This window comes from Strongylocentrotus purpuratus, unplaced genomic scaffold, assembly GCF_000002235.5.
Source record: "Strongylocentrotus purpuratus isolate Spur 01 unplaced genomic scaffold, Spur_5.0 spur5_scaffold_5, whole genome shotgun sequence".
Classification (NCBI taxonomy): domain Eukaryota; kingdom Metazoa; phylum Echinodermata; class Echinoidea; order Camarodonta; family Strongylocentrotidae; genus Strongylocentrotus; species Strongylocentrotus purpuratus.
Window position 1 is genome coordinate 27,156,329 of NW_022145611.1, and position 27,806 is coordinate 27,184,134.

The 27,806-nt window shown below is 35.3% G+C and overlaps 3 protein-coding genes and 1 long non-coding RNA gene across 6 annotated transcripts; 2 read left to right on the forward strand and 2 right to left on the reverse strand.

Moving 5' to 3' along the window:
• Nucleotides 1-453: 453 nt before the first annotated feature.
• Nucleotides 454-1,667, reverse strand: LOC115929533. The gene is made up of 2 exons (XR_004066520.1): nucleotides 1,267-1,667; nucleotides 454-1,216 (listed from the first exon to the last, which is right to left on the reverse strand). It is a non-coding gene; the product is annotated as an uncharacterized LOC115929533 (long non-coding RNA).
• A 3-nt stretch (nucleotides 1,668-1,670) lies between these two features.
• Nucleotides 1,671-8,653, reverse strand: LOC576323 (UDP-galactose transporter senju). 2 transcript variants are annotated; one of them, XM_011679227.2, is made up of 6 exons: nucleotides 8,459-8,653; nucleotides 6,206-6,366; nucleotides 5,190-5,307; nucleotides 4,477-4,523; nucleotides 2,925-3,064; nucleotides 1,671-2,553 (listed from the first exon to the last, which is right to left on the reverse strand). In XM_011679227.2, exons 2-6 carry the CDS (start codon nucleotides 6,276-6,278, stop codon nucleotides 1,840-1,842), a joined length of 1,092 nt encoding a protein of 363 aa, XP_011677529.1. In that variant the 5' UTR covers nucleotides 6,279-6,366; nucleotides 8,459-8,653; the 3' UTR covers nucleotides 1,671-1,839. The 2 variants fall into 2 exon arrangements, with proteins under 2 accessions (XP_011677529.1, XP_781735.2); XM_776642.5 differs by having other exon boundaries at nucleotides 8,445-8,652.
• Nucleotides 8,654-8,852: 199 nt separating this feature from the next.
• LOC576455 (calcineurin B homologous protein 1) lies at nucleotides 8,853-18,121 on the forward strand. Its single transcript, XM_776762.5, has 5 exons — nucleotides 8,853-9,019; nucleotides 11,617-11,689; nucleotides 13,834-14,027; nucleotides 15,320-15,504; nucleotides 16,339-18,121. Exons 1-5 carry the CDS (start codon nucleotides 8,953-8,955, stop codon nucleotides 16,390-16,392), a joined length of 573 nt encoding a protein of 190 aa, XP_781855.2. The 5' UTR covers nucleotides 8,853-8,952; the 3' UTR covers nucleotides 16,393-18,121.
• A 1,164-nt stretch (nucleotides 18,122-19,285) lies between these two features.
• LOC583203 (E3 ubiquitin-protein ligase RNF8) lies at nucleotides 19,286-27,700 on the forward strand. Of its 2 annotated transcripts, none has more exons than XM_783123.5 (8): nucleotides 19,286-19,470; nucleotides 20,695-20,823; nucleotides 21,187-22,035; nucleotides 22,727-22,900; nucleotides 23,544-23,660; nucleotides 24,043-24,180; nucleotides 24,742-24,946; nucleotides 26,227-27,700. In XM_783123.5, the coding sequence occupies exons 1-8, from the start codon at nucleotides 19,378-19,380 to the stop codon at nucleotides 26,460-26,462; spliced, it is 1,941 nt and encodes a 646-aa protein (XP_788216.4). In that variant the 5' UTR covers nucleotides 19,286-19,377; the 3' UTR covers nucleotides 26,463-27,700. The 2 variants fall into 2 exon arrangements, with proteins under 2 accessions (XP_788216.4, XP_011677527.2); XM_011679225.2 differs by having other exon boundaries at nucleotides 19,288-19,470; nucleotides 26,232-27,700.
• Nucleotides 27,701-27,806: the final 106 nt, after the last annotated feature.

The following is a 27,806-nucleotide window of genomic DNA, read 5'->3' on the forward strand; positions in this document are numbered from 1 at the left end:
AGGTGCTTGTCATAATGTAGTTTTGTTTTTTGGTTGATAAATCTCCAGAATGAAAAGTCAAGTGTAGGTATACCTCATTTCAAAATGGATGCCCCTTGGAGAGGCAGTATATATGTAGCTGGGTGGAGGAATGCAATGTTATTAAAAGGGCATATAAATAGTTGGATGAACGGGGTATTCGTAGAGGTCAAATATGCACTCAAACTCGAAGGTTATCTGTGAATGAATAGATATTGAATGGCAGCTGAAAGTCTGTTTTTTAAAAACGTTTTTTTCATTGGGTATGCAGTGAATTGTTTACGTATTGTCTACTTCCGAACCAGGTTAACATCTTTAAACACCAGTTTCTTCAAACTTTGGGGCAATTTTGGGTATAATAAATAGGGAAATATGATTCCCTATTCCTTCAGACAGTGTAAACAACGGTACAGTACAACTGTCAAAAGTTGGTTATTACCCTGTGCTTTCAAAGCATTCCACACATTTAATTCATTACACAAGTTCTACTGCACTGTGACCCATGGACACAAATATGAAAATTGATATCATATTTAAAAATATTTATTTTTATATTGAATACCACTAAGAAACACAAATATTCCTCATATAGAGCATACCATGATTTCATTAACTAAATATCCTAACACAAATAATTCAAATATCACTGGTACTGTCCTAAAAGTCAAGGGCATTATTGGTACATTCTTGCAATAAATATCTTAAAATTGAGTGTGAAAAATCATTCCAAATGACAGAAATGTACCTAATATTGGTAGCGTAGAAAAGAAGTACTTGTATAAATTAAATATAACTGAAAATTAAAGAATACTGTTACCTTTAAATCATCATACTACATAGTACAGTGACCAATGGAAAGAGCTGAATACTATATCAAGTCTTTGTGCAGGTATGAGGAGTATAGAATCAACTTATCTTCAATCAACTGATCAGGCTAAATTTCCATCATTTCTTAAAGCAAATATATTCTATGATTATCAAGGAGCCTGCATGCAATTATGAAGACTATTAATTACCAAAACATGGAAACACAAAACCCCAAGTAGGATAATAATAGGTTCCTTACACGGGTATCATATTCTTTTTCTTTTTACTCCTTAACAGTTACCCCCAAGGTCGAAATTCTAGTTTATACCAGTTGAAACCAGTAAAGATTTCCAACTGGTATTTACTGATTAGAACTGGTCTCAACTGGTACCTACTGATTCCAACTGGTATTTACTGATTAGAACTGGTCTCAACTGGTACCAGTTGAGACCAGTTGATACAATTTGGAAACCGGTAGAAACACCAGTTTGAAGTCGGACAAATAGAATACCAGTTGTTACTGGGACCAGTAGATTACTGGTCTCAACTGGTACCAGTTGGAAACCAGTAGAAAATACAAGTTTGAACTATAGGACCAGTAGAATACCTGTTTAACTGGTATTCTATTTGTCCGACTTCAAACTGGTGTTTCTCTGGTGAAGTGATGCCTCCGCCATAGAGAGATTTTACAAACCAAAACAGAAGAAATTTTAAAAATTGAAGTTGGTTGTAATCCATCAACCGGTTATTTTTTTAATCTAGCTATTTTTGCATACATAATGAGCCCTGTGACCTTTGACCTTGTCACACCAAAATCTAGTTTTGCAGTAATCCATCAATCGGTTCTTGAGATAACGCGATCACAAGAACGGGATGTACAGACGGACGGACATCCCAAAACATAATGCCTCCGGCTACTTTGTAGCGGAGGCATAAAAGTAGTTCATTAATGAAGAACATGGACACAAGGCCATATATGTCAGAATGAAGAAAACTGCTACAAGTACAATAGAACTAATGAAGCTTATTTGTCCCATTAGAAACTAGTTCATTTCCATCATCGCGCTCCGAAGTTTTTATCTTCCGAGGCGCAATCAGCATAGGTTGCTCAGCAAGCGGATTGCTAGAGTAGACACACACAGAGATCAAGATCACCACCATGGCAATCACAGTGAACAGATTTATAGGAATACCAAAGAATATCCATGAAAACAAACTGGTCATGATGACCTCCAGGGCCGTGGCAAAATTTTTAATGATTGAATTGAGCATCTTGAGGAAGATGGCAGTCACAATGCCCATGGCGGCCATGTTGCAAATGACGGCACCGACTTTAAAGCGGTCTGCCAAGGATGCACTGCCTTCCATCAACAAGAAGAGTTTGTCATAAGGTTGACCTGAGGCAGAATACAAGATAAGATCACAGATGATGGAGTTTGAATACATGAAGATGTTCTGGATCCATATATCAAGACCTTTGCTATGGTGTTTGATGAGAAGTTCGGTGTAGACACCGGCGACGGTTGAACAGAGCAGCTGGACCAGGATGAAGATGATGGCAGGGTTAAAGGTCAGAAGACCACTCTGCGACTCCTCTGGCTGCTGATCAGTTCCATCAGGTTCGGAGAAAGCGAAGTAAGCTGGATTCAGGCGATGCATCATACACCCAAACATAAGAAAGACAAGAGATAACCATTGCTTGGCACTTAGCTTTCTGTTGAAAAGAACCTAGGAATGGAAAGAGAAAAGAAAGATGTTAGAACTATCATTAAAGAGAGAAAAAAGGAGTGGTCATCTAGAGAGACAGATAGCACAAATCATGTACATTATTTTAAAGTTTAATGTGCCTAATTACCTTGAACACAATGTCTATTCACTGAATTTTTGGATGTAGGTTCTCAAGAATATCTAGGATGGGGCTTCAAAACTTGACTCAATTAGAGACCTGCATATAATTGATAATGAAATGATGGAATACTTTAGCAGGTATAAAACCACTTTATTTTCATTTGCATTTTCATGATAAAGGAAGACCGTTAGCCAAGAGAGCTAGGCTACTTTATACCATTGATCAAAGTAAAGTCAAATATCAATCTTACCTGATATACAACTCCTGATATCACAATCTTAATTTGCATCAAAATAGAGTATGAGGTCGGGTCAAAGTTGGTTAAGTTTAGGAAGGTCAGGTTGTTGAAGAGAGCATAGAGAAAGGCAGGGATGAAGTACAAGGCAAGTACTGGAAGACAAAAAGAACAAGTGAGAAAAATAAAATATATCATTAACACATTGAATTACATGTATATCTTTTTCTTCCACAAGGACTATATATATATGAACAATTACAGGACATAAAAGAATCCAGATTTTATGCTACATTGTTAAGTTTGGCTTCATCTATTTTCTATGGGGCCAACTTTACTATGTAAATATACCTGTTTCCACCTCAAGACATATACCATACCTATTTGTCATTCAAGCACATAACTAAACATAGTCCAGATTATCCAGATTCTATCCATTTTATATATTTGTTATTCTTCAATCATCTTTGTCCTCCTCTCTTACATGCACCCCACGGCGCGTTGTCTCCCCTGATCACATGACCCCCCAACAACAAAAATCACCCATCAAGGGTTAGAATGAAAGGCAAAGACTGTCTCTGTTTTAGCATTGAGGGTGTATCATTTTGTCAGCCGATTGGGCATGCATCAAAACAGTCCAGACAGTGGACTAAATAAAACATAATATTATTTGTTGGGATATACCATTCATATTATGGAAAGTGTTATTCTAACACATTAATTGTACAGCTAATGATTACTTTGCTAGCTTTAAAACAAAATCTTGTAAATTAATGTAAATGTATAATGGAAATACAATGAACTAAGTACCTGTATCTATTTTGCATAGAATTTACAGTAAAATCAACGCGTGCCTGATAGCATCACAAAATCTCTAATGAACATAACTTTTTATTCTACACAGTGAATACATGATATAAATTATTTTATCTTACACACCATTCACGTTCAAGAAGTTAATTTTTTTCTTCAGTAGGTATGAAAATAGGCCTACATGATTAAGCCCATTTAATTCACGCAAAATATATATTATTAACAACAAAAATTATATCGCTTTCTAACATCTACATGCTTTGTATTCATGCAATGTGAAAACTTTAAGTGCATTTATACAAACAATAAATAAGATAGCATGGATTTAGGGTCATTATCCTTCAGAGATCAAGGTCTAGTCTACATTACTATCAAAGTCATTAACCTTAGTTCAAACAATTGTATAATGAGTTATTTCTGTTATGAGTCAAGAGTAATTATTGTCATAGCAGAAATTTCAAAGCTTGGTCTGCAGTCCTAAAAGATAAAGCTAACTGCTGTGCTGATTATATCTTTATCGTTGTTTCTTCCAAATAGAATATTAATGTTGTCTAGTGCCTGCATTACTGCTTGTCTGACAATAGACAATCAAAATATGACCAACGTTCCTACCTTATGACATTTAAAGTGCAACCAAACAATGGTCTATTAAAGGCATTTGAAATAAAACTCACCACCCTGGAAACTAGAGGTCCTAAAAATAAATTATCAAGTATGAGAGCAGAATTTGTGATTGTGTAAAACTAAATCTTACCTCTGGTGTTTCTTGAAATTTCTTGCACAACTCCATGAAAAGAAAATCTGGTATAGGTGTGATGTAAAAGAAGGAAAGAACAAATCACATTATTTTGTCAAAAATAATAAGTTTTTATATGTACATAAAACCACATCATCTAAGAGGACCAAAATGTTAATATTTAGCTGATGGCTTGTTATTTCATGATCAGTGATTTAAGGTTGTTTAAATAAATAATAATGTGTACATTACACAAATAAGTATCATCTTTAATCTCAATCTTTAATTCATTTTCAAGTAAAGTCTTTTTTCCAATTTCAAAGTTGGCTATGCTCCTCAGTTGAGTGCATAATTTACTATGCTTTAAATTCCTAAAAAATACATTTCATGAAGGCAATGTGGATATCTATGCGGTGAAATAAACTGTTACTCAAATAGATTACATCAATGATTAAAAGTGCACCAATAACGGCTCATTCAGAAATCAAACAGAGCTCAAATAAGCACATCCCATTCAAAGTACTGTAATACCATGTGGTCCTTTCACAACACTGAGTTCACTCAAGAAAGTGCTGGTATGTATTTCATATTGTGTAATAGGCACTACATTAAACATTCAAAAGAGGAGATATCAAACCAAAATCTGGTAAGTAACATATTGACTAGTATATTTAGTCTAAGTTTCAGACATATGAACATAGACTCTGTGACTGCAAGACTAATATTCTCACCTGTAAAGTGCAAGGACGGATGCTACAATAAGTTTGAGAGCATCTATGTGTAGTATTGCTGCTGTTGCATTGTAACTGTACCCCTTCTTCTTGTTCTGTGTCCATGTTACCAAAATACCTGTACAACAACAGCAACAAAATAAAAAGTCAATCATTTATGTAATTCAACGAGGGAATGAAAAATTACAACAATGAAGGAAAACAGAAATCCAAACTACAGGGAAAAGGTTACTATCAGCTTGAAAAAAATGAAAAACAATGAGGCAAAGGCAACAAAAATAAAATGAACATAAAAGAAAGACCAATTTAGTATGAAGCAATGTAGGCGTAAACTGAGTGGAAATGGATAAAGTCTAGTATAAATTATGCATTGCGTAAAAAACGTTATTGTTAATATAAAGACAAACTCGAACCTATTAGTTAATATCTAATTTATGTGCACTATTCTGTTGCCAAATAAAAAAATATATGAAAAACTAACTAGAGATACAAGACATTTGAAAATCTTCCCAAATAATTGATTTCAAGAGATTACAATTCATACATTTTTGTTAGTTGTGTGACAAAAAGGCAACTCATCTAAGGAAAATATCATCATTTAAAACATTATTGCTGACTTTATAACTGAAAATGATTGTGTTTTCAGTGACATTGCAACATTTCCAAGTGTATGGAATTGAGAAGTTACCAGAAAATATTTTTCAATATCAATGACCTTAACAAGGTTGAACAAGTTCCCTGCAGAATCAGAATCTGTAAAATTTGGAGTTCAAATATATACTACTTTACTGTTCAATGATTATTTAATCATTGCACATAAAGATCCACATAAAAATACACAATCATAAAGAAATATGAATGCTTTAATTAAAAAACCTTCAATATATAGTGACTATCAATGTCAGAAAACAAAGCGCATCACAATTTCTTTGAACATGCATTAAGTACAGGTAAGGATTATACAAATAAAATTCAGTATTATTCCTCTCGAGACAAAAGGTATTTCTAAATCTTACTATGGTTGACACAGAAGAACATGTAGCATATGAAGACAAGCCAGTTGCTTGCACCGGAGAGCCCCAACATCATCTCAGTCTCTGTCTACACTTTATCCTCAGACATTTAGGTAGATGATGGCTGGTGTTCTTTGATTGTGATCCATTTCCACTACAAGGCCCTGCATCAAGAAAGAAACAAATCAAATAAGAAATAAAAAATAAATTGTGTTTGTAATGATATCCTGAACTAGGACACTTATTTCAGAAGTGCCAATGCAACTATAATATTCAATTAATCAAAAGATTTTTTGTCTTCAATTCAATAAATTTCACATAATAATACTTCATCTATAAAGTGTTTTTTTCTTCATTTTGTGTATCAAAGAGCTAGTTTGTACCACTTGCCTTCCTCCCAGGGTTGAAATGAACCATGCTGAGGACAACCTTAAGTAGAAATGCAAATAAGCTTGTGAAAAGGTACACAACTAGATATCAGTGACTATCATTACATGAACAAGAGTCCTAATCGCGAGCACTGACTGACCTTTGATTCTTGAATGACATGAACTCTATTTGACATATACATGCATTCATTTCAATGAGTGATTTCATATCCCACTGCTGCCACCAATTGTTGGGGGCTTTTATAGTTTTGCCTAATGAGGGTTCGATACCATAACAGAATATAAGTAGCAAAAGGGTTGATGGGTAAAGATTAGCACCCGACTAAGAGGCAAAAGGATCAACCTTTTAGCAACCTGAATTCTATTTGAAGACAAAACCCTCAATCAAGACAAAATTAATCAAGTACTACGGATCAAATAGAAGGAAAAAATACAGTCCAGCTTATCAAGAGTTGATTGCTAATACTACCTATTGTGCAAACCATGACCCCTCCCACCTTTCCATTTTTTAAAACCCTTTAATATATTTAATCCACCATAAATACTTACTGGTATCCGTCGTAATTTAAAAATAATAAAGAAAATCTTTGTACATGAAAGTTGCAGGCATTTCTAATTTTTCCATCTAATTTGTATACCACTATTTACACAGGCATCAAAATCAATTTCAAAATATATGTTATTGAAATAGCACGAGCTATATACCAATGGGCCCATACCATTGGATTTAAATGACAAGCGGTGAAAATCTCTTGGGCTGCAAATATTTGATTTTTGTCAAATTTTTCCACCGTGTCCTCAACGTTTCCACACCATCTCCATACCAGGTCCGTACCGCTTACAACGTCCTCGTACCAGCTAGTGTCACCGTATTGGTTGTTCCCTCGCCGGGTCCTCACTGGGTGGGAATACCGGCCGCTTACCGTCTGAAACGCACTCATACGTTTGCTTAACATTCGCTGGTCACACCCGGCTGGTCACACTTCAGTTCTCGAGTTCACGAATGTACGTCCTCCTCATCGTTCTTCTCAAAAATTCTCACGGCCCCACGAACAGGTCCATATTTGACGGCCTTGTACTGGCCTACCGTCCTTATAGCATCCTCTTCGTATCCCGTCCTCATACCAGGTTCTCACAGTGTGCCACCACTTGTGCCACCACTTGTACCCACACAGCTGCTAACGGGCCCCCACCATGTTAACCGATCGCTTAACACTTCCCCCGGGCTTTGCCCTTACCGTTTGCACGTAATTTACTACACGGTGACACAAGATCAAGCGCTTAGCCGGCACCATGTGACAGCTATAGTGTTTTCAACTATTCAACTTCAGAATATTAATCTAGAATGAAGTTTGATAAACTTATGTCGCAGAGATAGTGTGAGTGACATGATGCGAGGATGTCTCCCAGACTACATGAAATCTCAATGAATTCAGCTACATATTTGAATAAATTGACAATTTAGCCTGAGAAAACACAGAGCATAGTTATTTATAAAACCTGTACAATGAACTACAAGTAGCTTTAAATGTTAAATGGCTCCCATCCTAAATATGCATAGTCAATAGAAAATTCAAACTATACCCTAGATTTACATGATTTGAAATTGAATTTGTAAACTGTAAAGTGTAAAGCTTGCTAAATTCTAAAATTGATCATTATAAGATTCAAAAGAGTAAAAGTAAACATGTGAAAAAGTTTCAGTTAACAATAATATAATGTCTTCAGAGTTCAGGAATAGATTCTGACCATGCTGACTGTGTTAGATCTAGACTCTAGGAAGTCCTCATTAAAATAAACACTTTTTTATTTTTTTATTTTGTTAACAGTGTTAATAATATAGAAATGTCTACCTGTATACACGTACTCTACAGGAATCTTGCAGAATATCAGAGGCCGTAACACAAAGCTTAGCATTTGAACACACAATTGATTGCATAGATCATGAACATCGGCCCATCTCGATCTCTCCAGTCTCCTCCATCATCTTCGTATTAGAGGGAGATCCCCGTTAGGAGCCCTCTTCCAGTACCGGTACCGTACTACGAAGAGCAATTGCTGCAAAGAAAAATGGGCATGATGACGATATAAATAAATCATATAAAGTAACATTAACTGGCAAAAGAAACATCATAAGCATCTCGGTGTATTACTGAAAATAATTCTGATTAAAATGAAGAACTTAGTCTAGAAACATTTTGCTTAAAATTTGATTTATTTGATACTAATATTCGTGTTTTTTTGTTCGCTTTCGCGTGCCATACATTTGTCGGTCATCGATCAGAGCTGAGCCTTGTTTGTTCGAGAGCCGAATAGGATCAACAATTTTTGGGAAAGAAATACACTTCAAAATAATCGATAATGGGTTCCAGAACGTCTTCTCTCCTGCAACAGGAGGAAATAGAGGAAATTCAGCAAGAAACGGGTTGTAAGTATTTAAGTTACCGTACATATTGACATGTTAAAGACCTATTTTGTACCAGTGTCGTAGATCTCTCTTACCACGGGTAATTGCATGCCTGAAGTTCCGGGTAGCAAAACTCCAAAAGTAGATACGCGGTACCGGGTGTGACGTCTTTGAAATGTGGTTGCCCATTGCATTGGCAATTGGCATTGCATGGAATTGTATCGGTTTCACTCGAGCTCTATGACAATGTATTACTATTACATCCCTGTCGTTGTTTGTTTGCAGATTTAAATTAGAAATGAATAATTTAAAAATATTTTGTTTTTATTTAATTTTCTTATCTTGTAAAAGTTGTAAAGTAGATCTAGAGGTCTACATGTAAACTGGATTCTTAGAATTGCTGAACAGCACAAAATTTACATTTGACAATGTCAATGTAGTTTTAATCTTACACTTCAGTCTTAGTAGAGATTCACAGAAAATCACAACCGTATCCAGGCATGAATGTATCACAAGCAGGAACCTTACAGATGGCAATCATATAATTTTGTATATTTCTCAATAATAAAGAGTTTGATTGTTTTTCAACATGACTGTATTTCACACCATTTTAAATGGAAAGTAATGCTGATGCTGATTATTTTGATATTTTGATTGGAGACATTCAGGTCAAGGATAAATGATCAATTAAAGAAACCACTTAAACATCAATCCGCTTTGAATTGAAAAGCATGCCTAGTAAATAGAATGTACTTTGTTTGTTCCCAAATGAAACGCTGCACATGCGTTGGTGTAGGCAGCTGAATGTACAGTGGTGTCTTTCTTACAAGCCATATAGTAAAGCTACAATAGATTTCTTTATTTTACGCTGCATTTTTCATCAAAATAAAATTATGCCTGAAAATAAGAGTGATGCAACAGATCGAACAGTTAGAATGATGCTGGTAAAGTAAGAAAAATAAATGTCGTCTGCTTACCCGTTTGCTAATTTGGTCCCTTGTTGACGTCACATAGGGAGAGCTCTTCAAGTGCGAGAGTGGGGCTGTATTTTATCCTTTTCTAATTGATAATAATCGTATCTTTGAATGTTTCCAAGCAGGGACATTTGATAACCCTGTTATTAGTTTTATGTTTTTAAATCCCCCCTCCCCAACAGTAGGGCGTTTTATTGAATAATAGTGCAGTATACAATTGTCTTCACACCAACAGCTATTGAGTGATAATAAAAATGACTGGATTTAACATAGGGCCTTAACATTGAATATGTAATAATATGACATGCGCATACTGTGTATAATGCACTGACAGTAAACTCACTTCATTAAAAAGATTTAAAGAGGACCTCAGGTAAGATGCCAATGTAAATTTAAACATATTGATGGATACTTCTCGAGACATAGATTTTGATATTAGATCCAATCATATTGATCATTTATCATTTATCTTAAAGGTAATACAAAGTTTTGGTATGGGGTCATGAATTTGGTTCAAATGAACATATTGGACGCATATGCGGTCCTACAATATTCAGTGATCGTTGTCCCGGTTGAAATATAGCTCCCTCTCAAGGTCAAAATATAAATTAAGCTATAAAACAATGTTTCTTGACTAAAATCTACCGATTAGTTGTTCCCGTTCGGAAATTATATATCACAACTACATATTTTGAGATTTTCATGGTCGCAGCTACCATTGAACGGCCATAGGCCCTATTTGAAATTTATCAAATTTTACCGGGAGCACCGGTAAATTTTTATATTCAATTTTTCTCAAAAGCAGAAGTAGTATAGGGGCTAAATTTTCTAGTGCTTATAATACATCCACAGGGGCATCAAAATATATCAAAATTGTAAAGAATCATGATCCACCCAATTTTCAAAATTTCCCAAAACTTTGTATTACCTCTAACTCCAGAAATGCAGATTTATGAATCAGTATCATGTCATATCAAATGCAAATGCACAAAACTGAATATTTTTCTTCTAAAATACTCTACAATTTTCTGACTCTGTTCCAAAGTAAATTTCATAAGACATTGTATTGCATGTCACTCTTTCTGATGGTGTTGGGAGAACTTCAGTTTTCATTCATTTTCTAAAGTTTATTTTTCATGTTTTATTTTTGTAATCTTTAACATATTTTGCCTCTCCACTTTCTCCAGGCACCTGCAAGTTTAACGCATATCGTACTCACTACCATAACATAATATTTAATTTGTTAAGATAATATATGTAAGAGGTCCACATTTATGACTGTTTTTGTGGACCTATACAAATTCTGTCAAACAGTCAAATAATCCAAAAAAAATATTAAGAGACAGTTAACAAAAAGATCATTATGTGAGTTAGGTCTCATTTGCCTAAACGAACACAGGAAGAAAATAATTTGCAGTTTTGTCCTTTTGTAAGTTAATACCTGTACGGCTGTACCCATTTTCAACTGTTTTATTTTCAAATGTAGTTGAGTTTGTTACACAATCAATACTAATGAACTTGTTTTAATAGCCCAAAAGTATTATACTAGATGAATAATATTAATCTAGAATATTTATGTTTATGTTACATGTAAAACATGTGTATAGTACTAAAGAATTTTTATCTTCATTTCGTTTCATGCAGTTTCTCCCAAACAAATTGTCCGATTGTACAGTCGCTTTACAAACTTGGATAAGAGTGACAGAGGAATGCTCAGGTGAGACATTACATTTTTTTTTTCATGTTCAAGGTTACACATAGGTCTATTTAGGTATTGTTTATCATTTCTTAAGGAAAGTTTGATTTAAAGTCTATTCTAAATTGACAACATATCAGATCCTACATATTTGGTTACAACAAAGCAGTGTTATTAATTACCCCTAAATAAACAGAGATTATGATGGAAATGGAAAGGAAGTTTGATACATTGCAATCTTTGTAAATATGCAACTACAATGTATGACTACTGAATAGAAAACGGTAGTTTTTAGTGTTCTGCATTATTTAAGAAAAATGACATGTGCATGACGTTATAGTACAGCTACCAAAGTTAAAATACAAAAACCCAAATAACAATAATGGCCTATAATACACATATTGAAGCTCACACAATTTTTCCCCACTTAATTGAGGAAGTGCATTGAGGAAATTGTCTAAATGGCATGAGTTTACATTTTTATGGATGACTGGCAAATAAAGCAACAGCTGTGTGGTTTGTGGTCAAAGAAAGGCTGGAACCAGGAAGTGAAACAGAATGAGAAAAAAAAGAGAAGATAATTCAGACTTCTCATGTGGATAATTGATTAGATGTGCAATGTATGTCGTTCCTGTAAGCGGATGTGGGGAAAATGTAACACAGATTACATGTATGACAACTGCACAATCTTGTAGATATCTTGTTTGTTGCTATTCGAATAAACCTTTCACTTGAAATATTAACATTTATAACTTCATTAAGTCACATGTGTTTGAGTCCAGTACTTCATTGCAGCTTTCTATTCACAGATAATTATGTTTATTGTTTTTTCTTCCACCTCTATTAATTATGATTGACATCAAGTGTATACCTATTGTTGTAATACATAACAGTCTATGTGTATAGAACAGCTCAAGGGTTATAAGTGGAATAATAAGAATTGTAATGAAAAAAGTGTGTTTGTGATTTAAAAAAATTTAAAGTCTGCAACACCTTCAGATCATTTACACAAAATATATTGGCCTGAATTGATAAAGATGTATAGTGCAGTGAATTTAGCCGAGCTACATGTAGGGCCGGTATTCAATTCAATACTGCTGTAAAAAATATCATTACTTTACTCAGTTTTCGGCTTCGATAAAATGCTTAGCCAAATTCGGTACTCAGGTGACACTTTTTGCTAAGTATTTTATAATTAATTTAAGACAGCTCCCTAGCAGACACTAAAGCCAATAATTTGTGAGGCCTTGATTGGTTTAATACACAAGCTTTGCACACATATCAGCTCAAATCTGCACATAATATTTTTTTATGGACCATATGAATTCAATATACTTATCAGTAATCATTTTGCCAAAAAGTCTGCTTGCTAAAGTAAAATGCCTAGATGTGATCTGAATTCTAGTTGAGATATTTTACTTAGCCAAGCTAAATGGCTAAATGCCATGTAGAATACTGGCTTATGAATACGGGCCCATGTTTATATCCTGACTAAGTGGGTAGAATATTCACTCATATATGGAGTGCCAAGTGTTGCCCTCTTTTTTCATAAAAATCCTTTCATCATGAAATAAATTTTAATTCATATTTCTTGAATTGGTTATCTTGTGTTATTTACAGAATCAAAGTCATTTATAGATTAAAGAGCTTGATACTTTGCAATCAATAGACCAGTGGGGGCTAAAGGCTTAACTGTAGCAGTCAACCTTAAAGATGAAGTTGAGTTCTGGTCATATGCGATTGCATTGTGAAAGAAACAGTGTGGAATCGATTACAAAAAGTTGATCATCTAGCATATAAGTATTGGTTTGTAAATCAAGGTTCTGGAATCATCAAAATGATAAGTCTTGGTAAGGTAACAAGCACTGTATGTACAGAGAGAGATATATGGGACTACAGGAATATGTGGCATAAAAATCCGTCCCGATTTCGATATGTCATATACTTAGAATATGAAGGCAATTGAAGAGCCATGCTATGCAGGGAACATGTTTTATCTAATGTTCTTCCTGACTTGCATAATAACAATGATAATGCTCACAAATTATTTTTCACCTCTTCCCAGAACTCAACCTTCTCTTTAAGTTATACTGGCTGAAATATATACGGTATTCTTTTACTAAAAATAATAAATATTATTATTCTTATTGTATACTATTTCCCAGGGTGGAGGATCTGTACCGCATCCCAGAGCTGGTCATCAACCCGTTAGGAGAACGTATCATCCAGACATTCTTCTTAGAGTGTGAGTCTGATCAGATCAACTTCAGACAGTTTATGAAGACCCTAGGGCTCTTCAGACCCTACAAGAAACGCTATGGTCCGGAGGCCATCAACACCAGAGAGAAGAAACTCAAATGTGAGTCTCAAGTCATCTATTTTTTTTTCCACATCTACACTGTATATACCAATCAATTAATTTGTCCAGAGGGGGCCCTAAAATTTACAAGCTCTGCTTTTACCAGGGTCTTCTCATCTTTCTCTTGGTTCACTCTGTTTTTATCATTGCCATAATTCTTTTCTTTGCATTATAAATGTATGATGATCTAATGTTATGCTCTTTGTGACATTTGAAAGAAAGACAAATAAATATCTTATCTTATCTTATCTTATGATGATGATGACAATATTTATCTCAATAGATGTTTACGTCACCTACATATTAACTTCAATTATATGCTCCAAACTAAATCAACATACATGAAGTTAATGAAATACAAGTTGAAGTTTGAACATGGGACATTAATCGTAGGCCATTAGCATGAAGTGTGTCTTACTATCATCCGAGTGACCCGCCCCCCCCCCCCCCTCCCTCCCTCCTCCACGTACAAAAAACCCCCTCTCCTCATGGTCTTGAGCTGGATGAAAAAATTGAGAGAAGCACATTTTATACAATATTGGCTTCACTGTATATGCTTGTATTCCCAGGGTACACTCTATTAACCCCAACCTCTTGTGTCTTCAGCTATTTCAGTGCATTGACAATTTAATAGATAAACTTGGCTTAGATTAATCAATAAAAAGTTTTAAAAGAATATTTAATCTTATGGCCAATACCGTGTTACCTTCAAAGAGAATGTTGAGTTCACGTAAAGATGAAAAATAATTTGTGAGCTTTCTCATTTTGTGTATGTCAGTTTTGAAGAATATCATAGTAGAAATGTCCCCAGAGCAGGATCGTCTTCAAATGCCCTTATAATGTTAAAAAAACTTGACAAGAATTTGCCCAACAGTTTGGACCAAACTTCATGCCACATGTGGGTATAGACGGTCCCATATACACATTGCATACGACTTTAGGTTGGATCAATTTCTTTACATTTTGCTTATTCCAAAGCCTCACAGTATACATCAATTCTTTTGTATTACATAACATTTTCCAGTCACTTTCAGACAATTTCTTTCACAATGTAATCTCATGATCGGTAGTCAACTTCATCTTTAACTTTGTAAACTAACTCTTCTGAGAGCCTGAGGGGCATTCGCTTTAATGTTATCACTAGAACACAGAGTTAACAACCTTCTGCATGGCTCTCAAGGGATGAAAGCACAAATAGATCCATTCATTTGCTGAGTGAGAGTTGTGATTTATGATTTTCTTGAAAATTTATATAAATGTATAACAAATGTATCAAAAATCAATTCCACCAGTTGCCTTCCAAATGTACGATGTGGACAATGATGGCAGCATAGCACGAGACGAGCTGCTGGTACTGCTCCATATGATGGTTGGATCTAACATCACGGAAGAGCAACTTGGTGCTATCGCAGACCGTACCCTCTTAGAAGCAGACTTGGATGAAGATGGTCAGATCTCATTTGAAGAATTTATCAAGGTAGGCATTGTTTACAGGTCTAGAACAGGGAATAAACTCATGGAAGCAGTCAGCATTTTTTTTTTACACAGGTCTATTAAAGGCCGTCTGTAGTAGTTTGGCTAGGAGATATTAGACCACCCAGGGTGGTGACTGACAGGGGGCTATCTCATCAACTCAGCCCTCAATTAACATAAGAAAAAGAGGATCATGGGGGACCAATGGTCACTGATTAGGTATTGTTTATTATATAGAGGGAGCAAGTAGCTATAAGAAGTACAGTGGGGCTTTAATAGCATTTGCATGAAGTTTAGTTGAATGCTTAACCACCTCATGGTTTAGCTCGGCTAAAGCCAGTATAATAATATGAATGCAGAGCCCTCAGGTAGAACTGTATTAATACTAATGTGGTTACCCTGGGTAAACAAGACATATTGTTATTATTATTATTAATTAATTACATTTGGTATGTGGAATTTTTGCAGTTTCAAGGAGTTGTGTTATTTGAATGGGGCTTACCTGTGCTTTTGGAATAATGTTTTGAGCTAAGATCTGATTTTGGCTTTAATATGACTTGTTATACATTTTTGTTACCAAGGGTTAACAACATAACACTAGCAGAAGCCTAGTCAGTGCTTGGTATAGGCTTGTCCTTGTTTACTTGCATCACCACGTTATATTCAGCTAAATATGTCTAGCTTGTTGAATGATTAACAGGAAAAATGAACTTTGAGTAATATCTTAATTTCATATTTTCTTTTCCACTCTTCCTCTCTTCTCTCCCCCTCCTCTCCCCCCCCCCCTACCACTCCCCTCTTTCTCTCTCTCTCTTTCTCTACATTTCTGTACCCCTAGGCACTTGAGAAGTCTGATTGTGAACAGATGATGAGCATTCGCTTCCTCAACTAGAGTCCATGATTCTGCAAATGGATCAAAACTATGACTGAAAATAAATGCAAGAATAATTTGGAAAATTAGCACAAGTCTGATTCAGGATATTGACAATGGATCTAAACCATCCTCCCGTCAGTGGAAATGCTGGAACCTCATCTTTATTCTAGATTGGATGTTGGATCTGTAGTTTTCCTGTTCAACGTTTGCAGGGCTGATATCCTATCCCTTGAACCGAAATCCAAATTCATCCCTTTTTTTCATAGCATATGCATGGTACATACTCCTACCTGAAATGTTGATATGTATGAAAGGCACAATATTAGCTGGTCTACTAATAATAAGTTGATCACTGTTTATCTCTTCTTCTTCGGATTTATATTTGTATTAAATATTTTACTGAATAACACTTTAGATGAAAAAGAATGTGGAATTAGATTACATGTAAATGCTGGAAGCGTATTATACATTATGCAAATATTTTAAAGTTTATACTACTCAGCTATATTAATGTGTTGTCCATAAAAGAATATTTTATCCCATCTTTGCTTGCTTGCCACTTGCTCCATTGTAGATGATAGATTCATGCATCAAGATCAAATACATATAATTTACAAGTAAACCTATGGATCAAATAAGAAATACCAGATCTTTTGAGGATGAATGATATTTCACTTTATCCGGCCCTTGTATGTTATTTGTATGTGATGAGAAAATTATGTGTTGCCTAGGATTAATTATGACTAGATTATCAACAGTACTTTAAGATTACCAAACGTTATTGCTAAATACTGTTTGTAAAATGCTTATGATGTATATTTCAAGCACAATTGTTCATGAATAAGGTTATGGTATGTAAGGGTTTGTTTTGTTATCTCTGCCAGGAAAATATTGGTTTAAGTTCAATTTAGTGCAATTATGAAAGAAAATTATGACCATATTTTTTCATGAGGTAAAAAACTTCAAAAAATAATTTGTGCACAGCTTCATGTAGAGTATATAAAATAAACCTTAGAAAAAAAGAATTACACTGCATTCTATTGATTAACGGATAAGGAGTATAATGAAAATGAAGAATAACGTAAAAGTACGCACACGGAGCCCAAGTGAGGGCCCTATTTTATGCGAGTGCATACGGATATGTTAAGTAGCCTACTCACAAGTTGCTTTTATGTTAATTGAGAGTATTTAAACTTGCAAAATTTCTTGTCAGAAGTAATATTTGAAGTTCATAATTTTGTGATGATTGGTACACTTTGAGACTTATGGAACATACCCAACAGATCTTACATTGGATCTATGTATTGCTTTGACATGCATGGAATTGCAACTGAAATAATATGAAAGTTTACAATTGTTTGCTCTCTTTAAATAAAAATGTTACTGCTGTATATACCATATGCAGATTACTCTTTGTTTAGGAACTGCACTATTTTCATTATAAAGCAGTGGAAAATTCATATCTATCCTTAAAAAGTACCTATATTATAGGGTATATTTGAGTAGCTCATAAATATATATAAAATATGAATTACCTGTAAACTAACTCAGCAGCGACCTGATTCACCATTTTTCAACGCTGTGAGGTGAATTTTGTTGAATATCATTGATAATAATTTGTTTTTCAATGAATTGGTGTATTATTTTGTAACAAAATGTTTATATGAATCTTTTATCATCTATGTAATTTAAATAAAGTATAAAAGAAATAAAGGAAATATATCACAGAAAGTATAATGTTATAACATACATTGCTTTGTGTATTTTTTATTTGTAGGTGTCAAAACTGATAATGAAGTGTCACATCCTGCAGTGTAATCAGGATTCTTTTATTCGCTCACTCTCATGTTTCCTTCCCAATTATGTCCTGTGTCTTAATATGGAGGTTTGATATTTGTCTTCAATTTTCAATTCTTTAAATTCTTCTTGCTCATATAGAGTGTAGTAAAACATCTCTTTTGTTTTTATGCCAAACTGAATCGCATGAAGGGTGAGAAAATAAGTCCTACGTGGTTATGTGTGTTCACTGTTTGTGTGTTGTAAGAAACAGAAGCCTATTTTATCTTGCCCATATGGTTTATCGTGACATATGGGAATGAGGATTATATTAGCTAAGGTTTTTTCCAAATAATTAACTATGTACTTCTTTTGAAATTGTATGGGAAGGGGGCACTGCATGTCATAGGTGGCACAAATTATAGGTGGCAAAAATTCATCAGGGGGGCTAACACCCAGTCCTGCCGCTCATTCTTATAGTTTCTACATTTCTTGCACTTTGTTGCAAAAAATAATAATAATGATAACAATAATAATAATGATAATAGTACCGGTTATGATAATAATAATTAGATAAAAAGATTTAAACTAATAGAAAATGAATTCAAATAAACCACCTTGCAATGCGTGGAATAAGTTATTTTAAAATTGCAGGGGGCTACAGCCTCTTCAGCCCCCATTCTGTCGTCTAAGCTAGAAGTGGGTCTGATATTATGGCAGGCAGCAAAAATGAGAAAGGTCAAGAAAGTATGATTTCATTGATAATAACATTGAAATTACGTTATGGGACACCCATTGAACAATGTCCCTTGCTCGTTCATTCAAACAAAGATGATAGTGGAGTTTGAGTTGAATTTGAATTTTATTATCCAAACAAAAGTACATCAATATAACAATCAAATGTGAATGGTTAACATTGAAAGGATAAATGGGACTAGAAAAGTGAAACTCAAAAACTCGATTTCCCCCTGGAAATTTGTACTTGCCTACAACCATGGTCTGGAAATTTCTTCCGTCAAATACAAATGAGTCTGTTTAAATAGACTAAGTCCCAATCTACACTGTGCGCAAAATCGAGCAAAATGCCTTGCCGCGCGCGGCGAGTGTTGGAGCGGTAAAGTAAACTAGCATAGCCCGACCATCTCGGCGGTTCGCTTGCTAGCGTTAGCCTTTGCGCCTGGCCTGGAACGCGCGCACGCCTAGCCTATTTACGATCAAGATAGAGAAATGATGGCGGGAGCAATGGCCTCCTGGTGCCTCAGGAAAGTCACAGGCAGTGACCAAAAATACGGCCTGATTCCTTTAAAGAATGGAGAAGAGGTAATGTTCCACATATACATCAGGAAATTATGGCTAGGAATGCCAGTAGGCGAATGATTGTGATTGCTGTGCCTGTCTAGACTAGTCTGTTGTCTGCATCTGTCAACATTGAACAAACTCAGTCAAACTTCAAAGTCTAAAATTTGAATCTTCATCTATTATTGTTGTTGCATGTTGCCTAGCCTGTATAGACACTGACATTTTGTGCACACGATTATTTAAAAAAAAAAGGAAATTCAATGTTTGATCCATAATATCTCGTACCATTTATCTAGATCTAGAAGTCTACGACAAAGATATTTGGATCAAGAATTATTGAACTTGTGACCATGGTGACTTGGTAGTTGGTACTTGGTTGGTTGGTCCTCCAAAATGCTTGTCTGATTTTTAACAGGAGGAGCAGATAGGGTGGATTAATTTGTAGATGGGGGGGGGGGGGGGAGTCAGGGGCAATTTTTAATTTGACAGTGTCCTTGTGGATGTTATTATTAAGCTGGTTCCAATCACGCACTGTTTTCATGAAGTAGGAGGTAGTGAATGTGTCTGTTCTTGAGTTGGTTTGTTCAAATCCCGGCCCCCCCACTCGGTGTTATTTAGGGTACGCATATGCGTGTTCCAACCGACCCCCCCCTTTTCAGCAAAAGTCCGGTGTGTAAAGTCAAGACGGCTCGACCTTTTTCTTTTGTATACGAGCCTTTTTCAGCACCCCCCCCCCCTTTTCAGCAAAAGTCCGGTGTATAAAGTCAATACGAGTCGACCTTTTTCTTTTGTTACGAAAAGGACATTTTGGCAACACGAATGGGGTCTGTTCGTTCTCGGAGTGGGGGGGCCGGGGTTCAAATTGCCTGTTATGCCCTCTTCTACTCTAGCTCTGGTGTAGTACAGTTCTCTTTGTAGAGTATAGTCGTACTTGATTGCTGGGGCAGCAATCACAAGAACACATGTGACATGACAGCTGCGCTTTTGCAAACACGTACAGAAGCAGAGACGACGGGAGAATTACGGGGATACAGCTCTTCTGTCGTGTTTAGGGAACGAACACTATAATTACAAAAGAAAATATCAAAGAGCACCCCATGAAACATAAGTTTCTTTAAATTGAAAAGTTTTTGTCTTTCTTTTCTTTTCTTTTCTTTTCCTTTCTTTTCTTTTCTTTTCTTTTCACTGTCCAAGGACAGAATTATTAATAGTCATCATTTTCTTTCAATGTTTTCTTCCTTGTAGATAACTGTTGGAAGAGGGATGGATGTGAGCATTCAGTTGTTGGCCTCACAGAACAATCTTTTCCTCTCAAGAAAGCACTGCACCTTCAAACAGTTGGAAGAAGGAAGTTGGACAGTAATTGATAACAGGGTAAGATCACATTAAGACATTAAGTCAGTGTAATTTACATTTTTGTTGTACTTTCTGTCTTCATGTTTATTCTCTAACATAAGGATAATATACCCTGGCTGAAGTGTGATTTTTAGAGGAGCAGAATTTTCAAAAAGGCATGAATAAGTTGGTTAATTATGCTGCATTATTGTAGAGCGCTTAGAGACTTCTGACAAAGTAAGTGTTAGGCGCTATATAAGCACTGTAATTATTATTATTGTTAATACACCAAAATTATCTTTCTGCTCATGAATACAATATACTGTCTATAATTGATAATACTAAAGATAAAAATTGAAATGTGATTGGTTAAAGAAATGAATTACCTGTTTTATGTTTTAGAGTCTGAACGGCGTGCGAATTAATGACAGCCGGATAGCCCCAATGGAGCCTGCAACTCTGAGGAATGGAGACAAATTAGAGTTAGGTCAAGCAAACAAAGGACAGGTGAATGAGTTTATCTTCACAGTCTGCACTGCAGACCATTCCTCGGAGGAAGTAGACAAACTGCTCAGGTCTTGGAAGAGGAGGGCTGAAAAAATCAAGCTGAAATTTGCAACTAAATCTTCTCAGCGTATGGACAGCGAAATTAGTGTTAAGTCAGACTCTCAGTCCGGTAGTTTGGGCAGTTCATCGGGTGAGAGAAAACGAAAAGAAAGAGACGACCAGGGTGTTGGTAGTAATGCATCAAATGAACCCTCCACTTCGTCCGACGTCAAGAGGACTAGACTATCCCAAGAGGGTGATCTTAAGAACTCTGGGTTTAGGCAGCTAATGGTGGAGGTAGGTGCTAACATGACAGCTGAAGAATTAAAGGCAATAACTGAACTCCTAGTGGACAAGAGAGGAGAGAGCAAAGGCGAGAGTGTGCTTGACAGACTCAAATCAACTGTGAAGAAGCAGGAGGAGGTGGAAGAGAAGAATGCCAAGCTTGAGGTGGAGTACAAGACCAGGGTTGAGGAGAAGGAGGAGGAGCTGAGACAAAAGGACAAAGAGCTCCTAGAGCATAAAAGACTCCAGGAAGAAGCGTTAGAAACGCAAAAGAGACTCTTAGAAGAGAAAGAGGAAGCATTGGCGAAGATGAAACAAGAGATGGAGGAGGTATTTGAGGAGCAGGTCAAGGAGAAAGAGACAGCTTTGATGGAACAGCTCAAACAACAGAGAGAGGAACTAAAACATGAGAAAGAGAAGGTAAGCTGATTGACCATGTCATTTTCAAATGGAGTTCAATTTTTATGTAATGATTAATCTCATTGGAAGAACAAAAAATTACTCTGAAACATTTTTCCTGACTTAGAATGTTAGAACTGAAGAATAACACATCAGTCTAAAAAGAATCATAGACAACAGGGTATTTCATGAAGGGTTTTAATCTATAACAGAGACAGGTCAAAATTCATTCTTAACCAAATGCTTCAACAGATAATTGCAACAGAGAGCATCTAGGAGCCCCGAAGCCCTTTAAAAAAAGTGAGCTATGGACAATGGACACAAGGGACTTCACGTTTTGCTTACATCAGTTCATACTTCTTCCAGGGACCCGTTTCACAAAGCCCCTTTTCAATGACAAATGACAAAAATCAGTGACAAATCTGTTGATAACCAATCAGAAGCAAGGATTTTAGTAGCTTATATCAAAAACTGTCGTTTGTCACTGATGACAAGTTTTGTGAAACACCCCCAGGTTGCAGTTTTACATGCTTTAATTTTTGTATGTCGACCACACTGGACAATGTAATTTTACATCATCTGGCATAACACTGTCTTTATACTGCATAGGAATCCCTAGCACACTTGAAATGTTTCCACTAGAAGTAGTTAACCATTTTCAATGAAGCAATATGATTGATATTATCCTGTTCCATTGTGATGCATGCTTCAGGTTGATAACAGTCTTCAGGAGTTCAGCAAGCAGTTGGCGGAGAAGGACAGGAGCATGAAGGAGGAGCAGGAGGAGATGCAGAGGAAACTGGAGGAGTCCATCAGGGAGAAAGAAGCACAGATGTTGGCTCAGCTAGAGGCAGAGAAACAAGCAGTCATAGAAGAGAAGCAGAAGGTAACTATGCAGAGTGTTTGCTTTCTTTACAAAAAATATAATTTGTAAAGAGATTCATAACAATTGATTTGATATTTTTTCCGTGGGTCGAGCAGTCACTGAAGTAGTTGCTGAAGCAGTTACTAGAGCAGTCAGTGTATGCACCATTCAAATTCAGGGTTGGGCGGTAATTACCGGCGGTAAATACCGTCTGGTAAATAAAATGGGCGTCCGGTAAATATGTAAAAAAAAGGAAATATGATTTTAATTCTCTTTTTATTAATAATTTCACTTGTTTTTAGCCTCAACAACTGAAAATATTGTTCTGAAAAATTTAGCGCACAACACTCAAAGTAGAAACACACAAACAGATTTATAAAATCCACACTGCATACATGATGTACACACATGTACAACACACATATACAAATAGTACACACCAGAGCAACCATAATCACCACCATTGTTATTATGTTAAAAATTGGACAATCCAAGTGATTTTTAAATGAATGCTGGATTTTATTATTCAAATTACAAATCCCTTATTTGGAAAGTATTTGGAAGTATGTAAGAAAGTCATTGGTTTTTTTAAATATCTGAATCAGAATGTCACATTATCTTGGCATTCTAATTTCTCAAATCTACTTTTATACCTCTGTTCCAGGTTGAAGAAAAGCTTCAGACAGCTCTAGAGAAGGACAAAGGACTGGAGGAAGAGAAACAGAGATTAGATGAAATCATTCAGCAAAAAGAAAAAGAAAAAACAGACATGGAAGATGAGGTAAGATGTACTACATGATTTATTGGTGTTTATTATAGTATCCTTTTAAAGAAATGAATCCAGGCTAACTCAGAACCGGGGACAAAAAAAAAACGGTTGGTATTTTGTCATTTTACCCTAACCCTAACTCTAACCCTAACCTTAACCCTAATTTTAAACCTTAACCCTAACCCTAACCCTAAACCTGCAAAAACTGACTGTTTTTGCAGCGGGCCGAGTTGGCCCAACTCCGAAAGAAATGTCTCCAATATCACTAGGCATAAGTTCATTTATTCTAAAAAATTTATGCACAGAGAATAATTTTGTTTTCAATCCTCAACATACCTTCTTTCATTTTATATCCTTTATTGATTACAATTCCATGGTTTTTATTTGGTTTTAGATGGAAGCTAGTCGCTTAGAACGGGAGGAAGAGGAGAAAGTGAAGATAGAAAATGCGAAAAGAGCTGCTCTTGATGACTTTACTAATGTTATGGAGAATGAGTTCCAATGCAGCATTTGTTCTGAACTCTTCATTCAGGTATGTTTATGTTGTGTGTACTTTCTTGTTTAAACAAAGTGTGAAAAGTTTTTGACCAAATTATGGCTTCTAGCAGTGACAGGGATAAAATGCTTTTGTGATTTGAAGTTCTTATTGAAAAAAATTGCTTTGTCTTCATTAAGTCAGTGTAGAATAAAGAGAATCCTTTAGTTTAATCCCATCATAAGGAATGCATGCTAATTTATCATGATGATCATATTTAGAGATTTATTTTAATTAAAACTCAATAAAATATCGAAAACATTGAGGGAAAAAGTGGATAACTGCCCTTTTAGGTAATACATTAGGGTGACATTTTTTAAACAACTGGTCACCTGTACTCCCATGTCTTCTCCACGTGTACAATGGTATGACCATTGACCTGTGTACGATTGTAACAATACATTTACATAGCTTTCAGTTGTCTCAAGTCCAGTAGTGGGCTTTGGATGTGTTGGTTGCAGCTGTCAGTATTACTCATTCAAAACAAAACAAAAGTTAAATGGAAGTTAAGGTTGTTTTTTTAAACGAGGGAACTCTTATTTTATTACTTCATTTCAGGCCACAACACTCAACTGTTCCCACTCTTTCTGTGCCTACTGCATCCACACATGGTTCAAGCGTAAGAACGAGTGCCCGAACTGCCGCGTGAAGACCACCTCACACAGTCGCTCCATCGTCCTTGACAACTACATCGACAAGATGATTGAGAAACTAGGAGACGAGGCTAAGCAGATGCGGAAGGAGATCATTAAAGAGAGAAAGGGTGAATGAACATACCTCATAATGGACTGTGTTTTATAAACATCGGATTGAAATCAAATTAGCTTTAAATGTAGTTTCACCCTTTTCCAAGTTTTAAATGGCACTTTCGATTTTTTTTTTTAAAGGGTCTAAAATTATTTTTGGTAGTAATTAATATAATCATAATCATAAGAGCAAGCACCCAGTGAAATACATCCGTCATAAATGAAGAGACACACAGGACTTTTGTATTGCCTAAAGATCTGTCTTGGAAAGGTAGCATAGCTAGCTAGCAAGACATAGGTCCTGCATGAATACAATAGGACCCAATGCTTTTGAATTTATATTTTAGAAATACTTTAATTCTTGATCATGAAATTTTACATATGATATTTGTAAAATTTCTTTGGATTGGTTACAGCTTGCAAATGGATGAAGCAACTCTAAAATTGATACAAAGTGTTATTGAAAGTGGAAAGGGTAAAAAAAGAAATTGTCCTTAATCTATTGATCACCAAATTAGGGTAGAGTAGAACCAATACAATTTTGCTTTGGAACACTATTCAGAATCTCATGACTTTTACAAGCCGATCACCTGTCTGATTTTCAAGATATTTATGATTGGAAATCAAAATTTCATTTTTCGTTTTCCTAACGGTTTTTATAACACTACAGTCTATTGGGAAAACTGAGTATGGTAAAACTGGTCACTCAAAGATTTTTACGTTTTTGAGGCACTTCATGATCATTTTGAAGTAGGGCCATGCATCTCATCGATAAACAATGCCTTTAAGAAGAAAACTGCATTTAACAATGAAAAACAAATTTCAGGACATCTGGTAGGTGCTATTGTGAACCCAGAAAACTATATTATTTAATCCACAGTGAAAATAAGATAATTTTACACATCAAGTTTTGTTCACTCTAATTTCAGTATACATGTAGTTATGGACTGGTCACATTAAATGCTGAAACCTAATCATGAAGGGATCACAGTCTCACATTAGATTACCCATTCAGACTATTATAAAAGTGGAATGCATGCTCAAATACGCCAAGTGAGTTCTTCAGCCCCTAATTAAAGTGCAGGCAAACCCTCCTGTTTGATGTTTTTGATTAGTTACAGCCAGTCTTACTTTATTCTACATATATTCTTTTATCATGATTGTGTACAATTTTGTTTTGTTTGTTACATATTTGTAAAACTGCAAAAGAAAAAGAAAATCAATCAAAAATAAATAAATCAAATCAAATTAATATGATCATTTACAATTTTTTTCTTTTATGCTATATTCCTTGTAGAACAGGATCCAAGTTATAGCACCAGGCCTAATGCCAATGTCACCACCGTCAGTGCTGTCCCTGTGGTCATATCGGACGATGATAATGAGGACGACGACGATGAGGAGGAGGAGGAGGAAGAGGAGGAAATCGAGTACTATGACAGATTTGATCGGTGGGGTCGCACTGGCATGCGTCGATGGACTCACACCAGCGACGAAGAGGAGAATTCAGAAAATGAAGATGATGATTACTAAAAAATGACAGGTGCCCTAGCTTGGTGTACTTGGTGTTGATTAGGATTCACTATTTGTATATCCAGACAATATTCCATCCAAATGCCACATTTTTACTGAAATGTTGTGATGAAGTCAATATAGAACGATTTCCTTGATATACTTGTTGTTGTATTTCATTTATCGTTACAAGAAAGTTTGACTGGAGTGATGAATTATCTGTGGCTAAACAGAATATATGACCCCAGTACTAGCATGTGATGGGTATGTAGAATAGGAGAGAAATTCCTCATTTGTTGACTTTTATATCATTTCTACCACGATTGTACCCATATCATACCAAAAATAGTTCTCAAAGATTTGCAAATGAAATTGTGCCTTAACATCAGAAAAATAGAGCAATGGCAATTATCATAAAAACGACCCCCCCCCCCCCCCACCCTAATAAAAATACAAAATGCTCTCACAAGCAAAGAATTACATTTCATACTGCCACATAAAGATTTTTTTTTTGAGCAATTTTCGGAACCCCTCCCCTTCTCCATTGAAAAAATTTACCCTGTTGTGTTACTTGAAAATGATGGTGAAAAATATATATTTTGTTGATGCTAACTATTTTTTGTAGTCAAAATCACAGTTATCAAAATGGCACCAATGACTATAACCCCATCTACAGGGCTATATGATACCATAGATACTTTGATATGTGTATTAACTAATTTGTAATGTGTATCAAGTTTGCTAAATTTGTTTTAATACATAATTTTGTTACATGTCTATTATTTATTTCATAGTATTAAAACTACATGTTTATGTATTTTCTAAATTTTATTTTCTAAAAATAAAACATTTTGAATGATGAAAATCTCTGGGCTTGATGCTAAATGGATAAAAATCGCCATCTTTCATCTTTCCAAAAGGAATTGAGGAACAATAGTTTCTTTGAGCAGTTGGACGAAAGCAGTTGGTGGGAAGCTTATCATTCCTGTTCATTACAAGACTATATTTACGGCACTTGTTCACCATGGTCAACATATATTTTGATGTACTTTCCCTGTTAGGAGTGAGCTTTACATGAATAATCTATGTTTTTTTTTAAGAGGAATGAAATAAACAATTCATACAGCAGTTGTTATGCTTAATTTTTTTCAAAATAGTTTTCATTCGCCAAATGGCCAGTATATGTTCATAATCTGTATATGCACATGTGTACAAATGTAAATACCATTTTGAAATAAAGAAAGGCTCCACACACAGTATGCTTATTTCCATTTCATAATTGTGAACTTTCGTTTAACAATGTTTAATCTGAGATGCATGGCCCTACGTTTTATCAGTGTCTGTGATATGGTGTGATATTGAAGC

Excerpts from the sequence above, each read along its gene's own strand:
- LOC576323 (XM_011679227.2), bottom strand. The coding sequence starts at position 6,278 with ATGATGTTGGGGCTCTCCGGTGCAAGCAACTGGCTTGTCTTCATATGC. Across the intron at positions 4,524-5,189 it reads TCCGTCCTTGCACTTTACAG|ATTTTCTTTTCATGGAGTTG; the intron begins GTGAGAATATTA and ends CACCTATACCAG. Across the intron at positions 3,065-4,476 it reads AATTTCAAGAAACACCAGAG|TACTTGCCTTGTACTTCATC; the intron begins GTAAGATTTAGT and ends TTTGTCTTCCAG.
- LOC576455 (XM_776762.5), top strand. The coding sequence starts at position 8,953 with ATGGGTTCCAGAACGTCTTCTCTCCTGCAACAGGAGGAAATAGAGGAA. Across the intron at positions 9,020-11,616 it reads AATTCAGCAAGAAACGGGTT|TTTCTCCCAAACAAATTGTC; the intron begins GTAAGTATTTAA and ends CGTTTCATGCAG. Across the intron at positions 11,690-13,833 it reads AGTGACAGAGGAATGCTCAG|GGTGGAGGATCTGTACCGCA; the intron begins GTGAGACATTAC and ends ACTATTTCCCAG.
- LOC583203 (XM_783123.5), top strand. The coding sequence starts at position 19,378 with ATGATGGCGGGAGCAATGGCCTCCTGGTGCCTCAGGAAAGTCACAGGC. Across the intron at positions 19,471-20,694 it reads CTTTAAAGAATGGAGAAGAG|ATAACTGTTGGAAGAGGGAT; the intron begins GTAATGTTCCAC and ends TCTTCCTTGTAG. Across the intron at positions 22,036-22,726 it reads TAAAACATGAGAAAGAGAAG|GTTGATAACAGTCTTCAGGA; the intron begins GTAAGCTGATTG and ends TGCATGCTTCAG.